Source organism: Rhea pennata, chromosome 2 (assembly GCF_028389875.1).
Source record: "Rhea pennata isolate bPtePen1 chromosome 2, bPtePen1.pri, whole genome shotgun sequence".
Classification (NCBI taxonomy): domain Eukaryota; kingdom Metazoa; phylum Chordata; class Aves; order Rheiformes; family Rheidae; genus Rhea; species Rhea pennata.
This window is the reverse complement of record NC_084664.1, coordinates 160312944-160336381: the sequence shown is the minus strand read 5'-3', so window position 1 is coordinate 160336381 and position 23438 is coordinate 160312944. Positions and strand designations below refer to the sequence as shown.

Sequence of the window (23438 nt, the reverse complement as noted above, 5' to 3'; positions counted from 1 at the left end):
CTTTGGCCAGCATTTTTCAGGTTTTAAAATCTCATAGTAATTGAAGATACAGTTCTGTTAGCATTTGATCTTGCTCAAATTTGGAAACAAAAATATTTTGACAATCCCAAGCTGTCTGTTCTGAAGATACAAACTGTAGAGGCTGGGGCTATTGAAGATCCATTGGCTCAGGGACTTGAAAATCTCTTCTCCTAAATCTCAGTTCCCCAACTTTTTATCCTAAAGAGCTGGAAACCTTCTACTTCTGTCAAGAGATGTGGAGCCATCCAAGAGCTTGAGTGTTATGGCTAGCAGAAATTTGCATATCATTAGCTCACTAAGGTTTCTGGTGGAGCTGGGCAAGAAAGGTGAGCTTTGGAACTCATCAGGCAGGCCAAAATCAGCTGTGACCCTCTCTGGACCTAGTTAGGACAGTCCCCACAAAACATTTGATTTTGGCCAGCAGAAACTCTTACAGAGCCACTGGATAACTTCTGGCCCAGGTAGCCTCCTCCTCTGCTACTAACAACTTGAAGCATCTCACAGCCAATGGGACACCATCCTCACTGTGCCCAGAAACAGCAAAGAGGACTACTCCAGGCAGAGAGTCAGCTCTCTGCCAAAGGACACAGGCAAGCTGAATATCCAGACCCGCTTAGCAATTCAACATTCCCCATTCAGACATGCAACCCAGGCACACCGAGTTTTCTGTGAGCACTGTGAGATGTTCTTGCAGCTAGTTGTCTCCTAAACCTTCCTACTTGGCTCTTTGGTAGCAGGGATTTCAAACCTTCATAACTCAAGTCTTTCAGCATCATTCTCTGCTGATTCAAGCTGATTTTTTTAACCTCACAGTCCTGCTCAGCCACTTTGAGATATTCCAGACATTTTTCAACCATTTATTTTTATTGAAACCAGCCAAGTCTCTGTATATATTGGGCTCTTTTTTATCTTTTTAATATACAAATCAGTTTAAAATAGTGTATAAGTCAGGAATGATTTGCAAGTTAAACTGTCAAACTCTGGCAGGAGTAGCAGCTGACATCCTTGGTTTGAAATCTCCCGGCTGCTGTTCCTAGGAGCGCAAATCTCTAGAAGATGCCACACAACCTGCTCATGCTTCCCTGGAAAATTCAGCCATCAGTTGCCTTTAGGCAAGTCTCACAGTTGCTGGAAACGCTGCTACACATGACTCTCATGCCATCACTTGGCTAGGGAAATGGATGTGATATTTTAGGAGTCACATGATGGGGTTAGAGTTGTGCCATTAGGTCAGCCAAATATCTTCTGGCTGCCAGCACCACCCTGCTCCCATGGCAGGACAGAGGGAGCATCCAGCTAGGAAGAGGCTGCTCTGATGAAAGAAGTAGTCAAAGAGCAAGTGCCATGTTCAGAAAACAAAACTTGTTAGGAGCCTCACTGGAGTCCAACTCTCCCTGTCATGACAGGAAATGTGCAGTGCCCTCCATGAGCAGCAACGCACCTTGCTTGCCCTCAGCAACCCCATTTACTTCCCTGGGTCATTTGCCACTGGGCTGTGTGACCAAGTATGACTCACACTTCTTCATCCTACCACCCCAGTCCCTTCTCCTTTCTGCTCCCTTCAGCACAGTTCACTTCTCTGTTATTGCTCTGTCCTTAAAAATACTTGTGCCAGGGAACGGGAAGAGCAATTTGAGGTGGGGATTGTGCATCTGCTCTGAAACACTCACTGAAAGACAGTAGCTATAAAAATAGATATTTTTTAGGCAAATATTGGTAATCTCAGCCTGCCGCTTTATATTTTGACAGGTGAAATGCTAGAAACTACAGCAATATACACTGTCACTGAGGATTTGCAAATACACTGATTAAAATGTCCCTAGGGGACAATGTTTTGAGCCCTAAAAGAATGCTGACATACCCTTCAATGTCTCTCTGTTTCTTCTCTTCCAGATCTCTGGGAAATTAGTGACCATGCCAACCTCCTCCACCCAAATGTCAGTCACTGACCCTATCAACTCTACACAGGGACCCAACTCCAGCCTCCAGTTGTTCTCCAAGTTCATCCACCCTGACAAAGAACTGTACAGTGAATTTTACAACCTGTGGATTGCCCTGATGGTGGTCAATGCCATCATTTTCCTGGTGGGGGTTGTGCTAAACAGCCTGGCACTGTATGTCTTCTGCTTCCGTACCAAGACAAAAACCACCTCCGTTATCTATACCATCAACTTGATTGTTACGGATCTCTTGGTGGGCTTCTCCTTGCCTGTGCGGCTCATCATGTTCTACAGTGCAGGAGACTGCCTGAACTGTTCCTTGGTTCATATCTTTGGCTACTTTGTCAACATGTACTGCAGCATCCTCTTCTTGACATGCATCTGTGTTGATCGCTATCTTGCAATCGTACAGGCGGAGGCCTCACGTAAATGGAGGAACCCCACCTGTGCCAAGGGGATCTGTGTGTTTATTTGGATCTTTGCAACGGTGGTGACTTTCTCCATTCTGAGCATGGCAATACAGTTTGCCCACTGCTGCCTCTCCAAGATCCTGGCCCTGATGGTCTGTGAGTACTTCTTCCCTCTCATCATAATCATCTTCTTCACCACCAGGATTATGTGTGCTCTGTCCAAGCCCAGCCTCATGCACCAGAGTCGGGAGAGGAGAATGAGGGCTGTGCAACTCCTAATCACTGTCCTCATCATCTTTATGATCTGCTTCACTCCCTTCCACGTGCGACAGGTAGCAATCTCCATCAACCAAGATATGCCCCATGATGTCAGCCTCATTGTCTACCATGTGACAGTGACTCTGAGTAGCCTCAACAGCTGCATGGACCCCATTGTCTACTGCTTTGTCACCAATAACTTTCAGTCTACCATGAAAAACATCTTCAGGAAAACCGAGCCAGAACAAACCAGTGTGGACATTCTGGGTATGAACAAGAACACCAAGGGCTCCAATGCAATCATTGCCTTCTCAAACACAATAGGAAGCCCTCTGAGCTTGCCAACAGCAAGCAGTGCCCAGATCTAACCCACTTCTGATGGGACATGGTGCAGTAAGCCAGTATAACGATGCTGGAATATTGCTAGGATGCACGGTACTATCGTCTTTGACCTCCTTGTTTTTAGGCTAAAGTTCAGAATGACAGTGATGAAATTTATTCTGTAAGAACATTATGGTCTGTTTGGAAAGAAGAACTTGCAGTGCTGTTAGTACCAATACAAAAGAGAGTCTATTAATTACTGTTCCCAATAGGAATGTTTTCTTTGTATTTTAATACAGACATTTTGCTAGCAACAAAGTCCTTACCATGGTTTTCTTTTCCTGTTTGACATAGTAATGCAACACGCCTAGGATGACTTAGAAAGCAGTAAATCCCTTTGTTTTCTATAAAAGCTGTCAGACCTTGGGCATGTGCTTAAGAGTAAAGAATAACAGAGATGTTTCCAGAGCTTTCCTCTACAAAGATTTTAATGCCAGCAGAGTGGGACAGAAAATACTCTAACCTGCTTATCACCTGCAGCTATGCAGTTGTTTCCAAACTTTCTCAGGGAAGAGAAGATAATTTAAGCAGCAATGTCTCCTCTCACTACTTCAGCTATACGGAAAAAATACACATGGGTGTATGTTTTCCTGTATACTGTCCAGGCTTGAGGAGAGCTTAAGGATATGTTCCACCTTCATTCCAGTCACTAAATCCCCTAAACTGTAGACAAAAATATAAAAAAACTGTGAAAATGAACATGCTTTCCAGCAAACTCTGTTGTTCTCTACTTGCACTCTCTTCTTGAAAAGTATCCAAGATGAAAAGCAGAACCAGACTGTGAGGCTATACTACCCTTGCTTAAGTTCCCTTCCTGGCACACTGTGAAATTAGGGCTCGCCATTCTAATTCCCACAATCAATACACCCCCTCACTTGCTTAAATATTGATGCTTCAAAGGAAAGAAAAGAATCCATCTCAAGCATCTAGGTCAAAATTCAGCCCAGTATAAAGTCTCTTGGATGATTTAAGACACATATTTTAAAGTTACATGAGGTTAAAGATGCTGGGCAAATTCTCTCCAGAATGATGGTTAAATATTTAAGCCTACACTGTACCACATATTAGGCTCTGACTTCTCAGCCAGCTTAACCACTTCACATTTCTGCCACCATTTTCCACCAGCCCCTGACTCGGAGACAATCTGTTATGCATCAGAGCTCTGCACTTCCCCGCAACCCACAGAAGCTCATGCCCACCAACCCACAGCAGGCTCACAGTCATTACCACGCCAGAGAAGCCGTTTGTAATGAAAACGGGCTTCCCAGCACAGAGCTGTTAGCAGTACTGTGTTTTGCCAAAACTATCTCAGAGGAACAGGAGCAAATATGCAAGCTAAGTGCATAGCTTATTTCAGCTTCTTTATTCCAATGAGCTAAAGTTTCACACCTCCCTTTCTTTTGCCATAAACTATATTTTGCCTTATACAGCAATGCCTTAATAGCTTTCTCAGTGCAGTTGTTCATTTGAGGCCAGTTTAAAATCTCTGTGATTTTTTTACTTAGATTTTTAAGTCCCTAAATGGGCTCTTAGTTGAAGCTCTCTCATTCTGCTGTAAGACTTATCTTGTAATAGTCTGAATTGTGTATTATTCACTTCCCATAAAGCCCAGCTGAGACTGGACAATTCTCTTTACTTGGTAATGTCTATTACCTTATCCAGAGATCCTAGGCTCCAAAAAAATGGCAAGAGAGTAAAGCAGTCATCAACCAACCTATTTTTCAGTGATCTTTTACATTGTCTGGTTAGTCCATGTTATTTACACATCTCTTTTTTTTCTCAGGATGCAGCAGTTGCTACTTATCTGACTTATTCAAGGTCAGCCATTTCTGCTCATATTAATGGGCATGCTGTTGAAAATCAGAACAAACACTCAACTGTCAGCAGCAGCAACCAAATGGCACAGTTTTGGTGGACACCTGCCACTGGCCAGTTCCTACTGCTGCCAAAGCTTCCCTCAGTTCTCTTCCACATTTCTGGAGACTTGGGTTGTGTTTCTGTCCCTTACCTGCTCCATACATCTGTTGTTCAAAGTATCTTCTGCCTTGCAGTGATCACTGATGAGATTGCAATAGTCCTATTCCTTCCCTCATCTGCCCTTTCTCTGATGAGACCAGCACAACCAAAGCCGCACAAGAAACAGCAGGAAAGTCTCCACAGGCAACCTGAAAACTCCATATACCATTAAATGCACGCAAAGACTGCGGAGCAGGGAGGCATTGCTCCCAGTAGGCAGGCCCTGGCTTTGCTCCTTTTGGCACAGTTTAATCTCTCTGTTTCTCTGCATGCCTATTTCTGCTAACCCAGCTACAAGGCTTGCACCTCCTAGCCTTCTGCTTGTAGTCTCTGCCATAAAACCAGAAAGAGCTCTGCACATCAGCTTTTGCAGGACAGGCTTTTATGTGGGGCATTTAAAGATTTAAATGCCAAACTCCTAGTGATTTCAAATGAAATCAGGCACTTACTTACTTAACAGCCTTTGAGGATCTGGTTCATTAGCCAAAGACTGAAATAGTAATAGGGATAGATGGGCGTCGCATATCTTACTCTCACGGCCAAGTCCATGGTAGACAGAATACAGCATTCCCTAAAGAGCTTAACAGCAATAAAGAGCTCTGTAAAAAGCCCCGATCTTTCAAGGGAATTACAGCATTCATTCCTCTTTGATGTACTGTGCTTCTCTTGTGCATCAAAATCCTATCAAGAGAATTAGAAATATCCTATTCTACCAGCTGCCCAGGGGCTAACAAAAAATACCGTGCAAAATCTCACATGTATTTCTTGGGATCTCAGCCATTGTTTTGACAGGAGATCTCTAGTAACCACAAGATCAGCTGCCAGAGTCACGAGACACTGATATATAATCTTTTGGCTACCTGCTGCATGCCAGTGGATGGGAGTCCAGAAATAAAGTTTAGCCTTTTTCACTGCTGTATGTCTCACCTGCGTTGCCTTTGGCAAACTTGTGCTTCAAAACAGCTCTGTCTTTGCAAGGCATTTCCCATTACAGTGTGCATTTCAGTTCAGAACCTGGAGCAAGGCAAAGGTGCAGAATAGCCAAGCCTCAGCTACACTACAAACTTAGCTGTGTCCAGCAAAACCAAAAATCTTCAGTTTTGTGCCAGAACAGGGCCCCTGATTCCACACCTGGCTTTAGTCTAGTTAGAGGCCTGTAGCTAATGGAGTTCTCCAGGGTTCAATACTGAAACCAGTCCTGTTCAACTTATTCATCAGTGACCTGGACAAAGGTAAAGAGTGCCTCCTCAGCACGTTTGCTGATGTTGGGAGGAGTGGCTGACACACCTGAGGGCTGTGCTGCCATTCAGAGAGACCTGGACAGGCTGGAGAGTTGGGCGGAGAGGAACCTCCTGAGGTTCAACAAGGGAAAGTGAAGGGTCCTGCACACAGGGAGGAATAACTCCATGCACCAGCACAGGCTGGGGGCTGACTTGCTGAAAAGCAGCTCTGCAGGAAAGGAACTGAGAGTCCTGGTGGATGACAAGTTGACCATGGGCCAGCAGTGTGCCCTTGTGGCCAAGAAGGCCAGTGGCATTCTGGGGTGCCTTAGGCAGAGTGTTGCCAGCAGGTCGAGGGAGGTGATCTTGCCGCTGTCTAGTTCTGGGCTCCCCACTACAAGAGAGACATGGAGCTACTGGAGAGTCTCCAGCGTAGGGCCACAAAGATGATCAGAGGGCTGGAGCATCTGCCCTATGAGGAACAGCTGCACGAGCTGGGCCTCTTCAGCCTGGGAAAGAGAAGACTGAGGAGAGATCTTATCAATGTCTGTAAGTATCTGAAGGGAGGGTGTCAACGGGATAGGGACAAACTCTTTTCAGTGGTGCCATGTGACAGGACAAGAGGTAAGAGGCACAAACCAAACGACAGGAAGTTCCACCTGAATATGAGGAAGAACTTCTTCACTGCAAGAGTGACAGAGCTCTGGAACAACTTTCCCAGAGAGGTTGTGGAGTCTCCTTGTCTGGAGACATTCAAAATCCACCTGGATGCAACCCTGTGTACCATGTGTTAACAAACCAGTACCAGTAGCAGGTGTGGGTCTGATCTGCAGAAAGGCCCATGTAGGATGCAAGGGGAAGGTGGAATTTCCTCTGTTTTGGCTATCAGCACAGGCCAGGTGTGTTAGCACCAAAGAAATACTGGCATGCCTCCCTGCCTCTTCTGTACCTGCCAGCTGTCTCCTCCCAGGTATAAGGGTAGGAGTAGGTCTGGGGAAGGAATTGGGAGGACAGGACAAGGCTGCCTCAGGGCAGGAGAAGATGAGGAAAATGTTGCAAAGGGACCAAAGCCCCAGACAAAGCAGAAAGAGAGGAAGGAAAGGAGGGGGAACCAACGGGTTAAACAAGTGAAGCTCAATGGAGGGGAGGGCTGGTGAGGACAAGGACGATGAAGCTAATAAAGGGGAAAGCAGCCAGGGAACACAGGGAGCTGATATCTAGCAAAGGATGACACAGGAATACTAGGGAGGACTTGGCTTGCTTTTCCCCATCTGGGCATTGTTAGTCCCAAAACAGGAGTTCTTGGGAGGATTACAGTGCTTGGATCATAGCTGGAAGACTCCCATTTTAGGAAGAAAAAATAGAGCGCTGTATCCCCTTCCCAAGGTGGGGCCCAGAAAAGGGACAAAAGTGATCTCCTCACAGCTGTGGGAACTGTTGTGGTCTTGGCAGAAAGGAGGGGAATGTCTCCTGTGTGCTGGAAAGGAAGGAGAGGGCCTTTATCCTCTGAGCTCTCAGGAAGGCTGTGCTGAGAGTATGAGTGGGGGTCTACTGTTGTCTGCATGTTGTGTGTGCACTCACAGGTTTGTATTAGTATCCATTTTGTATGTTGATGAGCAGGGTCATCACAGGAGGTGATGAGTAGCTTTTATGCTAGATGGTGCCACCTGAAATGTCACAGCATAGCACACATCCCATGCCTTGCATAGGCATCCCAGGCAAAGGCAGACTGGGAGACTGCAGAATGAACTCAAGCATGGGAAATGATCAGAGTTATGAGCTGTAGTATCTCAGTGCTTGGAGGTGGGTTCTGTTTGGCTATTGGGGTTGGATGTGGATCCAGGAGGGAACATCCCCTGCAATATTCACCCTTCTCCCATCTTTGCTGTAAGACCCTGTCCCTGTACATCCCCAGGTCTCCAGCCCTCTTCTGAAAAGAAATCCCCAGTCCTGCAATCCTGCTTTCTGTCCACCACAGGGAGTGTGTCAGCTCTTCTCTTAGTTGTGCAGACTGCTGTCTTCCTCTGCTGACTGCAGGCTGTCCATATAATCATCCATGCAAGTCCTATACCAAACTGAAAACCAGGGGTTAGACCCTCTGAGTCTTTATGGCACACAATTCCATAGGTAAAGAACTGGCTTTGCAGGACACATGGAACCTGCAGGCTGTGAGCTGCTCAGGCCTGGCTCACTCCCTCCCGTATACCCAGCAGACACTAAAAATGACCAAAACTTCCCTGGCAGGGACATGAGATTCCCTAAATCTTTTTATAATCTGCCAGCGCTGGCAGGATATCAAGGCTTTTAATTCATGAAACTGTCCTTCAGGATACGTGCTTGACTGTAGCATCCCAGCTTAGATTAATTTAGGTATGGTTTGATTTTTATCACAAGAGTGATGTGGCTCTTCCCTCAGGACCACGTGTACAGCCCACAGCCCAACATGGGTCTAATGTTCTCCTCTCCAGCTGCCCATACTTCCAAGAGCGAGCCCCTCAGATGAAATTAAGCCAAGGTTACATGTAGAACATCTTTATTCACCTTATTGCAGTCTCAACAAAAACTCACAGAGCGGAGTTCCTGCAATCACATCCAGAAGGTAAGTAGCCCTCTCCCAGCTCCACTCCCCTTTTTGAATTTGCCATAATAAACCCAGTGATACTGCCAAGGGCAGAGTGCTGTCCATCATACCCATCAACATGAGGCTACAGAAATGCAATGATAAATATTTGCCATTGCTGTTTAGATTAAGCTCCATTAATAGTGAGAAATTAAACAACTGGCAGCCTTTGCTGTTCTGCTTTCTTCACTGTCTTGACAATATAAGGCCATACTGTCAACAGCCCAGCAAAAAAAAAATGGAACATATTTAAGACCTCAAGGAGAGATGAAACAAAGGGATAATACGGAGAAGCATTTTCCACATCATTCCACATTGTGCTATGTCCCTTTGACTCAGTTTGAGCTGGACAAAGAAATCCCTTTACTTGCCTCCTTACAGGCGCATCACTCGCTCAGTCCAATTTTCTCAGGTAACACATCTGACTTGCAGCTGCTGTAAAAGGACTGAAAGGGATGTGAAAATCTGGCTTTCCTTGAGCTCTTGACTACAAACTAAGACTGAGTGGATGTCCTACAATGCGCAGACCTCTTACAGGAGGCAAAGGGTCATTTCAGGAGAGCTTTCTGAAGAGCTGATCTAAAGCAGTTCATCAAAAGTGGGTGGAGGTCACAACAGGCTGCAGTGCCATGCCTCGGTGGGCAAATGTAATCCAGAGTTTGGTTCCCTTATCAGTCATGGATTGTATACTGGAGTGCTGGCTGACTCTGACGTGTAGAGATGTCCAGTGCTCCAAGACTGCCTAGATCTGCCAGAATAGGCCTGATTTTGTCAAAAAGTCAATCAATAGGTCTGATTCAAACACATCTTTCTCCAACCATGTAATCTTCACTGTTTTCAGTAGGAACAACCAAACAGAAGTAGCAGCCGGCATTTCCAGCCCCAGATTAGGTATAGCTGAGGGTTGGCTATTCTGCACCTCTGCCTCACTCCAGGATCCCGGATCCTGAAGACCTTTCCCCTCTCCCTTGCCACAGACCCCTCAGCCCCTCTGTGTCCCCTTAGTGGACATGCATGGGACCTTTCTGACATCACCTTAAAGCAACTCAACAAAATTTCCTCTGCAATGTTTACACACCTAGCAACAAAACAATACCCCTAGATTACATTCAGAGTAGCCTTACTTCCACCTCCTCCGAAGGCATGTATCTAAAAGAGGCCTAGAAATGCCTGTTTGTCACTACATAGCTTAAGGGGCAGATTCCTGCAGGTTGGTGAAAGGGACTTGCACAGGCAAAGTCCATGTCAGAATAGAGAACGGCATCAGAGAACGGCATCAGTACCCTGGGCCTGAGCCCAGCTGTTAGCTCATCCTTCCTTTGATCCTGCAGACACAGCATCTCTTCAACAAGAGAAGGACCCCTAGAAATTAATTTGTGAATCTCACTAGACAGGCGCCTAGATGAAAGCAGTGTATCCAGTTCCTTGCAGTTTTTTCCTCACAGACTACCCTGAATCCAAGCTTCTCAGGGCCTGGATTCTTGATTGATATTATTTAGAGTTGGAAATGCCATCCTGCTAGCATGGCCTGGAAAATACTGCAGTGCACAAGACGCCAATTCAAATGGATTTCTCTGCACAGCTGCCCATTTGCAGCACATGTGGTGGGAATCTGCTGATAGGTTCTTGACAGAAGTTATGGCTTGTTTATCTGGTAGCTTTACTTTGTGCCTCCTACCCAACCCGGAAATCCTTCCTCTTCTAACCCCTTGGCCTGCTATTATATACAGAGTAGTCTACATGATAATTTTGGTAACCATGCTTCATCTTCTGACAAACACTGCATAAAGCAAACAAATTGGTATTGTCATAATTAAAGCAAACTATTGGATGTTTTATCTATACAATCCTAACAGTTCTGCTACTGCTTATGCCTCACCTGGCCTGCAGATTTCAGCAAGCCGCTGTAGTGTATTAACCCATAAAACATCAAAACCAGGCACAAAGACCCTACTGCATCCCAAGGCTGGCAGGACTTGGAAGCCTGCAGAACTTCTTTCTAATGTTACTGCATGCGTAATGGAGACAAAATAACTTCATCCAGTAATCCTGGCATTAAATTGGAGCCCCTTTTACAGAAAAGCTTCCAGTTTTGCCTAGAGAAGTCACTCCAATGTCTCTTTGAGGTTTAGAAAAGATAAAGTGCTTTCTTTGCTCTCCAAGCCGGAGAGATTTGCCCTGTCTTTGTCTAACAGATTACTACACACCCCAACGCCAGATTTCTTTCTCCCAGCAAAGGTATTTGTAAACTACACTCAACCCCTGCACTCTGAAAAATTAAATGACTCTGTCTCTTCCTGTGAGGCAGATTACCACGCTCAGGCTTTCTAGTGGCTATTTTCTGAGCTCTCTGCAGCCATTTCAGCTTTCTTTTCCAGGTAGAGACATCAGAGAAAGGCGCTGCCCTCTCTCAAGCAGGATTCAGAGGCAATACTGCTTCCCTTCTCCAATTTTTGCCATTAATGTCCCCAGCATTCACCTCTCTGCTCAATGCACCTGGAGCCCCCTCAGCCAGCTCTGGGCAGATTATCACCCATATCTGTCCTTTCCAGGTAGCTCTATGACTACACACCAAGGTCTGCTCCTCTCCTGCAGGGAATACTTTGCTGTATAAAAAAGCATGTTCGTGCCTTGCCATTCTAGCCCTTATCTGCTGGAGGTGGAAGCTGGTCCCTACCTATCTACTTTGCAGGAGCAGGGGAGATGTTATTCCATCAGTTGATTTAATTGAGGTTAAACTCTTTCTTTACACTGGGGGAGATAGGGAGGTGATGCAGATGGACAGCGGGACACAACTGACCCTCAAGGAGGTCCTTATGAGAGCATGGTGCCTCTCTACCCACCACTAAGAGCTCCATGTTTGCCAGTACCAACATGCATCCCGGACACCTGCAGTTCCCTTTCAGCCCCAGCGCCGGCTGGCTGGTCCTGCTTTGCAAGACTCACATGCTCTGCAGCATTTGGCAGCCACGCATTTAGCTCTTCTAAGCCCACGAGGACTGTGGGGGGCTGTTCATTGCACACTGTCTCTCCAGCTGCGGTGGTGAAATCCAGCAGCAGCTGCTGCCAGGATAGAGGATGGGGACGTGCCATTTGCAATTCTGTGTTTACGATCAATAGAGCAGCTGTTTGTCCTGCAACCTCCTGAGGGCAAGAAAAATCAACTGGTTCTGCCAAAGAGTATACCGGAGAGCCATTTGTCAGCAACACTGAACCATGAGGGAGCAGGAGGAGAGCCTGAAGGGTGAGTGGGGCAGGACACCTGCACAGAGGTGTAGGTGCACAGGGCCACGTGGGTGGCAACGCAGAGCATGTTTACTCTTACAATCACGTGTTGGAAAAACAGGGCACACAGCCCAGCAGAGACAGCTCCAGGCAGAGAACTCATCTCATCTGTGTCACGGAGTAGGAGCCTGTGGGCTGTTGAACACACCGGCCTCATGAGGCAAATTCCTGCTACATGATAAAAATCAGACATCACTCACATTCTGATCCAGCACCCACTGACAGCCAGGGAGGATTTCAGTGGAAGGTTTTGGGTCTGTCCTCGGCTATTCCTGGAAGCGCTCCCTGCCTCCAGCTTCAGTGATGGCACCCTCATGAGAGAAAGCTCTCCTGGGTCCCCTGTCCTGGAGCCTCAGCAAACCCCAAAGCACCTGAACATCCAAAGCCACAGTCCCTCAGAAGCAGTGAAAACAAACGCACTGTAAATCTAAAAGGAACAGTGTAGCCACATGTGTGTTCAAGAGCGGAATAAAATGCCTTAGTGTGGCTGGGGAGAGGGCTCGAAGAACCATGCTGTGAGGGTGCAAACCCCAAAGAGATAGGGAGACTAGGAGACCATGGATATGGCAGGGAGATGTGGGCTGAAAGCCAGAGAGAAACTGAGGCACAGTCTTAGCATGCAGTCCCTAGGGCAGGATGTCATGCATTTATCTACACTGCATCAGAGGGTCATCCAAAGGCTACTGTAAGACAAAGTACAGTGTCGGCTAGCGTGGGATACCATCACATGCTGTGCTGGTTGCACGGAGGTTGCATGGGATTATCCATAAGGATGGAAAACAGCCAGAGCCAGAAGCATGCTGAAGGAGGAGGAAATACAGTGTATTCCTTTGGGACATGAAAGAAGTAGAAATCCCCAGGCACACAGGGTCCCTCAGGTCCCCTTCCAACTGCAGCATGGCCCGCTCTTGCCACTGGCATGTCCAGGACAACTTGTCTTTACTGAGGACACCAAAGTTGGAAAAACACTCTCATAGTGAGTATCCATGCTACCAAGCAAGGGATCAGCTAAATGAGGTGACAGTCTCTCTGTTTTGCTTCTCATCTAGATCTTTTCTACACAGCCCTACAGGTCCCAGTGCCAATCTCTCCGCCAGGAAGGCCGCATACCTCTCCAGATGGGCCAGAGTGTGCTGAGGACCAGCAGCAAGGACCCGTCCCAGTCACAGCTGTCTCTCACTCACTTATTTCAACAATTTCCTTGCAACTTCTCTGCTCACATTGGCTCTTCCGTTACATACCCTGGTGAATCCAAAAAGGCATAAAAACCAATTTGGAGCAGGGAGCACAGATTTTAAACAGCATAAAAAGTGTTTGAACACTCTGAAAAAAAACAAAACAGTAAGGAGTACAAGCCTGTCTCATTACTGAAAGCACCACAAGCTTTTAATCAAGCCTCCTTCATCTGTTGCAGTCCATAGGGTGAGGTGCCTCCTAGACAGCCCTGGCTGGCATGTATCTCCACTGCCCAGTGGCCATCCTGCTAGGTTTGGAGGCCCCCCTGGAAGGAGTGGCCTGTGCAACAAGGATTATTGCAGAACCTCGTATAATCTCACTAAAGAGGAAGAAGTAGAGAGCCCACCTGGAACACTGTTACATGGATGGGGAACAGGGTGATGTGCCAGGAAGAAGACACGGCATGCAGGCTATTTCCAGGTTTACTAAGCTGTAACTGAGCCCAGATCCAGATTTTTCACAGTGCATTAGAAGAGCTGAAACCCCGTCTTCCATCCCAATGCAGTTGCCTCCCAGTAGTGATGAGGGGTGGGAAAACAGCTTGAATTCTCTCTTCACATAGGCAAGTTTTGCTTCCAACCTCACTCCATCTGCAAGAAGCAAGGGATGAGGATGGAAAGAGGGGACACAAGTAAGACCAGTGCCTATAAAGCAGCAGAAGGTTTCTTGGGTTATTCTGCCCATGCTTGGCTTGGAGCAGGGCAGAAAAAGCTCACTTCTGCCTGCAGTCTCCTGTTAAGGCTGGAGAAATGCTCAGGTACCACAAAAAGGGAGCCAACTCATCAGCTTCAGTACAGCTACGCAGAAAAAGCAGGGGAAGTTCAGTCCCTTTTCCGGTTTTGTGCAGGATCAGGCCCAGATCTGGAGAAGAAACCAAGCTACGTCATCAGACCTGAAAGAGATTTGTGCATCTAGCTAGGAAAACGAAGGACTCCTGGTACGTAGCTGAATCACCCACATTCCTCCCCCGCCCCCCAAAGGCCCAAGTGGGCATGCAGCTACTCCCAGTGAAGATGTGTATGCTGGCATCCAGCAGCATGCCTTGGGGCTTCTGGTGGATGTGTTAAAACCACAGCTTATTTTGCTCGGCACCACCTCCTCCCTCTGCACTCTGCACAGGGGGTCTGCAGCATTTTTTTCCCCCACCACAATCATTCTTCACGGCTTAAATATGTTTTAATAGCTCTCCAGGGAAGCCTCTTTGCCCAGCTAGTGGTGCATAAAATCACAGGAAACGGCCTGCCTGAGGCCCTTCCAGCGACCGGAGAGAAGAAAAAGCTGCTGGGAAGCAGGAGAAAATATCCTATTGGCTCTTTTTACACTTGGGCCTTTTCCTAGGAAGTGGTTCATCCCTTTTGCCTGCAGCAGGAACAGTGGACACACAGCATCAAGCAGGATCTGGCCCTTGGCATTTCAACAGGCCTCCCGTGTGCCTCAGATCTCCTGTCTTTGCAGGCTCTCACAGTTCTTCCCAGTTGGGATGTATATAGTTAATTTTTCCTCAACAATTAGTTAGTCCTGATTCCTCTCTTCTCCACAGATCAGTCCTGCCAGCAGAGCTTTGGAAGAGAGGAATCAGATTCAGATAACTACATACAAAAATATATATAATATGTCCAGCCAATGTGGGGATGGGCAAGGGGTCACGGCAGGCACACGGTGTGATGCAGGGGTTGAGCTGGACAAGCAGGTCCTAGTGAAGTGCTTGATCTTACTATTGAGCTTCTTCATTCCCAGCCCTCCCAGCCTGCCTGATTGGCTGTGTGCTTTGCTCTGCCTGTAGATCTGTGTTGCAGCCGTTTTCCCATCTCCTCTCTTCCAGCCCTAGTCTCACAAGTGAACAGCCTGAATATTGCACTCAAGGCCAGACCATGATACCTTTCCTATCGCTAAATGGCACCTTCATTCACTAAGGTGGTACTGAAGTTGCTTAAGGACTAAAGTTAAAGGGCTGTGTAAAACATGATCAAACTGGAGCAGTTCCTTTTCATGTTGGGTTTTGCTCAGACCTGCGGCAGGGCTGAGCTGTCCTTTCTGCCCAGACTCACATCACACCAGTGCACCCAGTAGTGAACTGGAATCCACCTGGGAGACCAGCGCTCCACACACATAGATGGGATCCAAAAGGGGACTCCTCTGCCAACCTCAAGGCTGCTCTGTACGTACATACGTCGGTACGGAGCAGCCAACAAGTTCGGCGTCATGCTGCTTGTCATCAGCTCCGTATGGAGCAACTGGCTGGGAACCTCCGGCTTTGGCCTCTTTCCCGCAGCAGCATCCAACATGCCAGCAGCCACAGAGGGACCATCACAGGACCTGTCCCCCCCGCATTCTCTTCCCAGGCTTTCTGGAGTAGCTCAGAGCAGACCCACACCAATTTTTGTAAGATTAAGTAATTTTCCCAAGGCTACCTAGGACTCGCTGCTTGTTCCAGGTGGCTGGTATCCTTGTTTTGCAGGAATTTTTCCATTTTCCCGCGTCTCTTCCCTTCCCACGGGAACAGGATGCCCTGACGATGAGACGCTCCATGGTATTCTTTGCTCACATGAGCAGTAGCGGTTACATATACCGTTTAGGGAAGCTTTATAAACACAGACAGCAGCTTTGGTTGTGGGGGGGGGCTATTTCAGTTAAACACTGGCAGATAACAAAATGTCAAGCTTCTTTAAAAGCTACAATAGATCACCAGATTTAAAGCAGGTCAAGGAATCGTAATTTGTTCCTTGGAATTTTTTTATTTATTTATTTCTGTAAAAGAGCCTAGCACGGAGTAAGGGAGATTTGCTGAATTTCCTCAAGAGATTTCATGGATTCACCATCTTCAAGAGATTTCACTGATTCACCATCACTGCTGAGCAGAGAGGATCAGCTTGCAATGTCACTTTCTATAGCCTTTTTGGATACCCTGCAGAGCAGAGATTTAAGCAAACAGTACTGTTTTACAGCAGAGCTTTAGACAGAAAGGCAGTACCTCCAAGGCTCCCAGACCATGACAGTGGTTTAGGAGGTCTGAAGCAGACGGCCAAGTAGTGACCAAACCAACCACTGCCCTCTGCTGAACAGTCTCTGAAATCCCCATCAGAACTCCCAGGGTCCAGCTAGACAGAAAATTACAACTAAAATCCTATTTTGCTGGGAGGAAGGGGAAACCTGAACTCCTCATCTTAAATTTTGAGTTTCTTCTTCAAGTCCCTGGACCTACAGCTGTCAAGAGCCTGTATTTTGTGACTTCCAAGTCACATTTCTGCCACAGAGACTCTGCAGTACAAATACGGGCTTGTTCCTGCACATAAGACTACATAAGCGCTGTTTTCTGCTAACAGTAAAGCACATTTTGTATTTGCATCCATCCATTAGCCATCTCGGTTAAGAATTTTGGCTAACGTATATGAAAAAGGTTTCTGATGAGCGCTGTAACAAGAGCACATCTGAACAGTCAAACCTTCCGCCTGCTGTAGAAGAAACCCAAGACAGGAAAGAGATGAATGTATAATATCTGAAGGGAGTCACCCACTGAATTTCTAAGGGGCCTCGTGGACTCTCACGCCTGGCTGCCTTCCTGAAAGGCACACGGAAGCTCAGCCACAGGCAGGAGGTCAGGTGTCCAGCCTCTCTTCAGATGGTGGCCGGACTAGATTCACAGCCTCGTTCCACCTTCAGAAAACCAGTCTTAGTTTGGACCGTCCTTCCCTCAACGAGAGAGCCCAAAGCAGCTTTGAGGGATATCTCATGCATACTTTGTGCTTTTCTATGTGTTTTTTAGGAAAGACAGGCCAGGAAGGTGAGGTGGTGGAGCTGCTCTTTATGTGAGAGATCAACTGGAATGCATCGAGCTCTGCCTAGGGGTGGAGGAGGAAGAGGCAGTTGAGAGCTTATGGGTAAAGATCAAAGGGCAGGCTAACATGGGGGACACTGTTGTGGGTGTCTACTACAGGCCACCTGACCAGGAAGAGAAAGTTGATGAGGCCTTCTATATTACAGCTGGAGGTAGCTTCAAGATCACAGGCCCTGGTTCTTATGGGAGACTTCAGCCAACTTCAGCCACCCTGACATCTGCTGGAAGGACTACACAGCAAGGCACAAACAGTCCAGGAGGCTCCTGTAATGTATTGATGATAATTTCTTGTCACAAATGGTGGAGGAGCCTACGAGGAAGGGTGTCCTGCTGGATCTCATCCTTACCAACAGAGAGGGACTGGTTAGAGATGTGAAGGTTGGGGGCAGCCTTGGCTGCAGTGACCACGAGATGGTGGAGTTCAGGATCCTGCAGGAAAGAAGTAAGGCAACAAGCAAGACTGCAGCTGTAGACTTCAGGAGAGCGGACTTTGGGCTCTTCAGAGACCTAATTGGAAGAATCTCATGGGTTAAGGCCCTAGAAGAAAGGGGGGTCCAGGAGACCTGGCTAATATTCAAACATCACTTCCTCCAAGCTCAAGAGTGGTGCATCCCTATGAGTAAGAAGTGCAGCAAAAGGGGCAGGAGACCTGCATGGGTGAGCAAGGAGCTCTTGGCCAAATTCAGACAGAAGAGGAAAATACACAGAATGTGGGAGAGGGGACAGGCTACTTGGGAGAATTATAGGAATGCAGTCAGAGTATGTAGAGATGCTGTGAGGAAGGCTAAGGCCCAGCTGGAATTGAGTCTGGCAAGGGATGTTAAGGACAACAAGAAGGGCTTCTTCAGATACATTAACAGTAAGAGGAGGACTCGGGAAAATGTGGGCCCACTACTGAATGGGGCGGGGGCCCTGGTGACAAGGGATACGGAGAATTACTGAATGCCGCCTCTGCTTCAGTCTTCACTGCTAAGGGCAGCCCTCATGAATCCCAGAGCCTGGACGTGAGGGAGAAAGTCCAGAGAAGGGAAGACGTTCCTTTGGTTGAGGAGAAAAGGGTTAGAGACCTTCTGGGCAGGCTAGACATCCACAAATCCATGGGCCCAGATGGAATGCACCCACAGGTACTGAGGGAGCTGGCGGATGTTGTTGCCAGGCCGCTCTCCATCATCTTGGAAAGGTCCTGGAGAACTGGAGAGGTGCCTGTGCACTGGAAGAAAGCTGGTGTTACTCAGTCTTCAAAAAGGGTAAGATGGAGGGCCCAGGCATCTACAGGCCAGTCAGCCTCACCTCCATCCCTGCAAAGCAGATGGCACAGCTCATTCTGGATGTCATCTCCAGACATATGGAGGAGAAGAAGGTGATCAGGAGTAGCCAGCATGGATTCAGCAAGGGGAAATCCTGCTTAACCAATCTGATAGCCTTCTCTGATGGAACGACTGGCTGGGTAGATGAGGGGAGAGCAGTGGACGTTGTGTACCTTGACTTCAGCAAGGCTTTTGACACTGTCTCCCATAACATGCTCCTGGAGAAGCTCAGGAAGTGTGGGTTAGACGAGTGGACGGTGAGGTGGATTGAGAACTGTCTGAAAGGCAGAGCTCAGAGGGTCATCATCAGTGGCATGGAGTCTACTTGGAGGCCTGTCACTAGTGGCATCCTCCAGGGCTCAGGACTGGCTCCCATCCTGTTCAGCTTCTTCATCAATGACCTGGATGAGGGGACAGAGTGCCTCCTCAGCACGTTTGCTGATGGTACCAAGCTGGGAGGAGTGGCTGATACACCTGAGGGCTGTGCTGCCATTCAGAGAGACCTGGACAGGCTGGAGAGTTGGGCGGAGAGGAACCTCCTGAGGTTCAACAAGGGCAAGTGCAGGGTCCTGCATCTAGGGAAAAATAACCCCATGCACCAGTACAAGCTGAGGGCTGACCTGCTGGGGAGCAGCTCTGCAGAGAAGGACCTGGGAGTGCTGGTGGAGGACAAGTTGACCATGAGCCAGCAATGTGCCCTTGTGGCCAAGAAAGCCAATGGTGTCCTGGGGTGTATTAGGAAGAGTGTTGCCAGCAGGTTGAGGGAGGTGATCCTGCCCCCTCTACTCAGCCCTGGGGAGGCCTCATCTAGAGTACTGTGTCCAGTTCTGGGCTCCCCGGCACAAGAGACACATGAAGCTACTGGAGAGAGTCCAGCATAGGGTTACAAAGATGATCAGAGGGCTGGAGCATCTGCCCTGTGAGGAAAGGCTGCAAGAGCTGGGCCTCTTCAGCCTGGGGAAGAGAAGCCTGAGGGGGGATCTTATCAATGTGTACAAGTACCTGAAGGGAGGGTGTCAAGGGGACAGGGACAAACTCTTTTCAGTTATCCCATGTGACAGGACAAGAGGCAATGGGCAGAAATTGAAGCACAGGAAGTTCTGCCTGAACGGGAGGGGGAATTTCTTCCCTGTGAGAGTGACGGAGCCCTGGACCAGGTTGCCCAGAGAGGTTGTGGAGTCTCCTTCTCTGGGGACATTCAAAATCCACCTGGATGCAACTCTACCATGCTGTAGGTGACCCTGCTTGAGCAGGCAGGTTGGACCAGATGATCTCCAGAAGTCCCTTCCAAACTTACTGATTCTGTGATTCTATGATGCTTTGAGGCAGAAATTAACCTTCAAGCAATGGACACCGCAGCCTGTGCGCAGCGAGAATTTCTTGCCCTTCTCCAGCGCCCTTCCTGCTTCCCAGGACGCCCACACAAGCGAGGCCTCAGCTCGGGCCCCCGACAGCCGCGGCGAGCCCCCGGGATGGCCGCTGCCGCACCGCGCTACCTTCTTCCCAGTCCAGCCCAAGCGGCTCCCGTTTTCGGGAGGACGGGGTGAGCGGGCGGCAGGCGGCGGGGGGACATCAGGTCCCGGAGGGCGCAAGAGGAGGGTCCCGCTCTGAGGGGGGGAAGCGCCGCGCCGCGCCACGCAGCGCCGCCGCGCCCGCGGCCGTTGGCGCTGAGGCACAGCGCGGGGGACGGGGGGGGGGGGGGAGGGGCAGGCGGCCCCGCCCCCCTCCCTCCCTTCCTCCCCCCCCCTCCCCCCCCAATCCCGTCCCGCCCTGCCGCGTCGTCACGAGATGGCGCTGCCGGGAAGCGCGAGCGGCGCCATGTCGCGGCGGCGGCGGCAGCGGCGGCGGCACCGGCCCTTGGGGACAGGGCTGAAGCTCCCCCGGGTTCCTTAGCGGCAGGTTCTCCATCCCCTCAGTGGCAGGTCCCCCTCTCCTTGGTGACTAGGACCTCATCCCCCTGGCAGCAGGTCCTCCATCCTCTCAGGGCAGGGCTCAGCCCCCATCCCTCGGTGACAGGACCCCCTTCCCTCAGTGACAGGACTCCCTTCCTTTCAGTGACAGGACTCAGACCCCGTCCCACAGTGGCAGGTCCCCATCTTGGCGATGACCTCAGGCCGCTTGGTGAGGCTCAGGCCTCATCCCCTTGGTGACAGGACCGCCATCCCCTCGGCAGCAGGTGCGTCTGTCCCCTCAGTGGCAGGACTTGGACCCTATCCCTTGGTGACAGCTCCCCCATCCCTCAGTGACAGGTCCTCCATCTCTCGTGGCAGGGCTCAGACCTTCCCTTGGTAACAGGGCTCAGATGCTGTCGCTCCGTGGGAGGACCAGCTTCCCTTCAGTGGCAGCTCCCCCATCTCCTTGGCAGCAGGGATCAGACCCCATCTGAGAGGGGGGACAACCCCTTAGATCACAGTCTTAGGTAGGGAGTAGGGCTCCATGATAGAAGAGCCCAAAGATTGATCCAAGCACCCCACCTGCTTTCCTCAGTCCTAGAGGTGAGGAAGGCGGGTCTCTTTCATCTACCTCCGCATATAATGTAGCTGAAGTTTGGCCCCACACATTCAGCCTCTCTGTGTATTGCACTGCTCCCGAAGCCAGCAGCAGCCAGGCATATGACAAAGTAGCAAAATTTGTTCAGAGTTGGAAGCCATCTTTGGGGGATGCTGTGCATTCCTCTAGATAAGCTTATGGAAGGGATGTAGCCCTGTGACAAGCCCTGCTTGTCTTTGGACAATCCTGACACCTGTGTGGAAGGGTGTGTGCTTTCTTGCCTTGGAACACTGTTGCATAGGTGATCATGGAATAGCCTTTCCCACTAAGAGTCAGTCTGTACTTGCTGTGGCCCTGATTCAATCTAAATGGCCCCTTTCCTCCTGCAAATATGTGGAATATCACTGGCTGTGTCTTGACTTACCCACCAGTCTGTATTACTGTGTCCTAGACCCACTTGGCTAGAGCTGCTTTAATCCTCTGGGACTCTTATCCATCCTAGGACAACAGGTACAAACCTAGGTCTCCAAATGAAATACTATCAATACCTGGCCTGGGTACATTCCTGGAGCCAGGACTTGGAAATGTTTTGAGGCCACTAATACCAAAGAGAGCACATATGGAAACTTTTCAGCTCCAGGACAAACCCATACAGTTATACACTGCATTCGACGATAATATTTTCCTGTCTGAAACCGTATTTTATTTGTCATCTTACAGGACTGCTAGAAAAACCAAGGAAAGAATAGCTATGACTTGTCCTTTCAAAGTGCTCCCAGTTAGGCAATGTCTTCATCTGGAATTTCCTTTGGTTACCAGTCACTAGGGAAGGAAAAGGCCCTGACAGAAATACGTCACCAGAAATCAGTCCTGTGACTCACTTACTTTGGAGTGTAACTCCAGACTGGACCAACTGGGACCTCTTACCCATTTCCTGCAAGCACTAGCACTGTATCTGAAAGAGCCCCCAAGAAAGTCTATTCAGAGTCCTGCTCTACCACTCCCCTCCACATGCATCACAAATCACAAAAAAAAGCATCCAAGCAGCCCACAGTTAAAGTGAAATTTTTAATACAAAGGATCGAATGCCTCCAACAACCATGTGCCATTGCAAAAAAGCAGAAGTCAGCAAGAGTGTTGCCAACGTTTTGGGTCCCTGTCAGATGATGTCACCCTTATGCTACAGAAAAGGAAGGACCCAGCCCAGTTCACCCAGCCCAGTTCCTTTCTGACACCATATCTGACTGTGGGATAAAACCTAGATGCATAGGTAAGGAGGGCACCCAAACCATTTCTCTTTCCCACTAAGAGCACGAGTGGAGTGCTTGTCCTCCCCACAACAGCCTATTTTCACTCAGGCCAGTATGCTGCTTCCAGAGAATGGAGAGAAAAGAGCCCCTGAAACAAAACAAACCTAAAGCCAAGTCTGCATCAAGGAGAAAAGGTTTCCTTCCTCCTGGCAGAAACTCCGAAACATGGGAATAATTCAAAACTGTGGGAACAGTGTGTAGCAAACCAACAACAACAGCACTGATCACCCCCTTCCAACACCTTGCTGGGGATATCAACAGATTCCAAAGCCTTATCCAACCAATTTTCATCTCTTTCACTATTGTGCAGTTACTTTCTCAACTTTACCCATTCCACATTGAAATAGATTTGGTGCCTTTCATTGGAAAGGTTTCCTAGGATGTCCATGAGGCTTAGAAATATTATTTTCCTTCTCAGCCCAAAGATGCTCATGTCCAATTTACTCCCATTTAATCTTCCATTAGTATTGTCTTTTAACATAAATGCTTCATATGCCCCACTGTACTTACAAAGAGCCACTGGAGCATCTTTCAGCCTGGGTTGACTAAGTGATCACAAGCTCCTTTCACAAAACTGATCTTCCTTTTCCCTGATCATCCAAGGGACAGTCTGAATGCAATATGTGCAATACTCTGAAAGCTAGATTGTAACTCTCAATACTTAATTCCTCCTTGGTTTTATTTAGACACAGAAATTTTTGTGGCTTAAAATGTAGCAAGGGAGCAAGTATTTCCATTATCTCCTGTTCTATCCCTGGTTGCACATCGCTCTCTCCGTGACACAGCTTGCTGCAAGGCCATGAGGCATCCGTATGCTGGGAACATTTTCTGACGTTCCTTTCCTAATCCATTTGAACCCTAACAATTTGACAGGTCAGGCAGACCTAACAGGTTTTGCTACCAGCTGGCAGAGGAGAACACAATAGCTCATTCCCCTTTCACTAGGACTCAAAGGGCTAGAAGGCCATCCCAGCCTCCAGCCCCAGCCCTGGTGAAATGCGCCATTCAGTGGGCCATTCAGAGAGAAAATCACAGTAATCTTGGAGCCTTCCCTCTAATTCACACTCACGTGGACAGGACATGTAACCTGCCTGTGATTCATCTCATTT

General features: G+C 48.5%; 1 protein-coding gene across 2 annotated transcripts in view; it reads left to right on the top strand.

Annotated features, from left to right (window-relative positions):
* GPR20 (G protein-coupled receptor 20) overlaps positions 1–3254 on the top strand; it is a 28494-nt gene extending 25240 nt beyond the window's left edge. For both annotated transcript variants that reach the window (XM_062568438.1, XM_062568437.1), the window contains one exon: positions 1915–3254. In XM_062568438.1, coding sequence (XP_062424422.1) covers positions 1936–2997 — 1062 coding nt within the window. In that variant the 5' untranslated portion in view covers positions 1915–1935 and the 3' untranslated portion in view covers positions 2998–3254. The remainder of the gene's footprint in view (positions 1–1914) is intronic.
* Positions 3255–23438: the final 20184 nt, after the last annotated feature.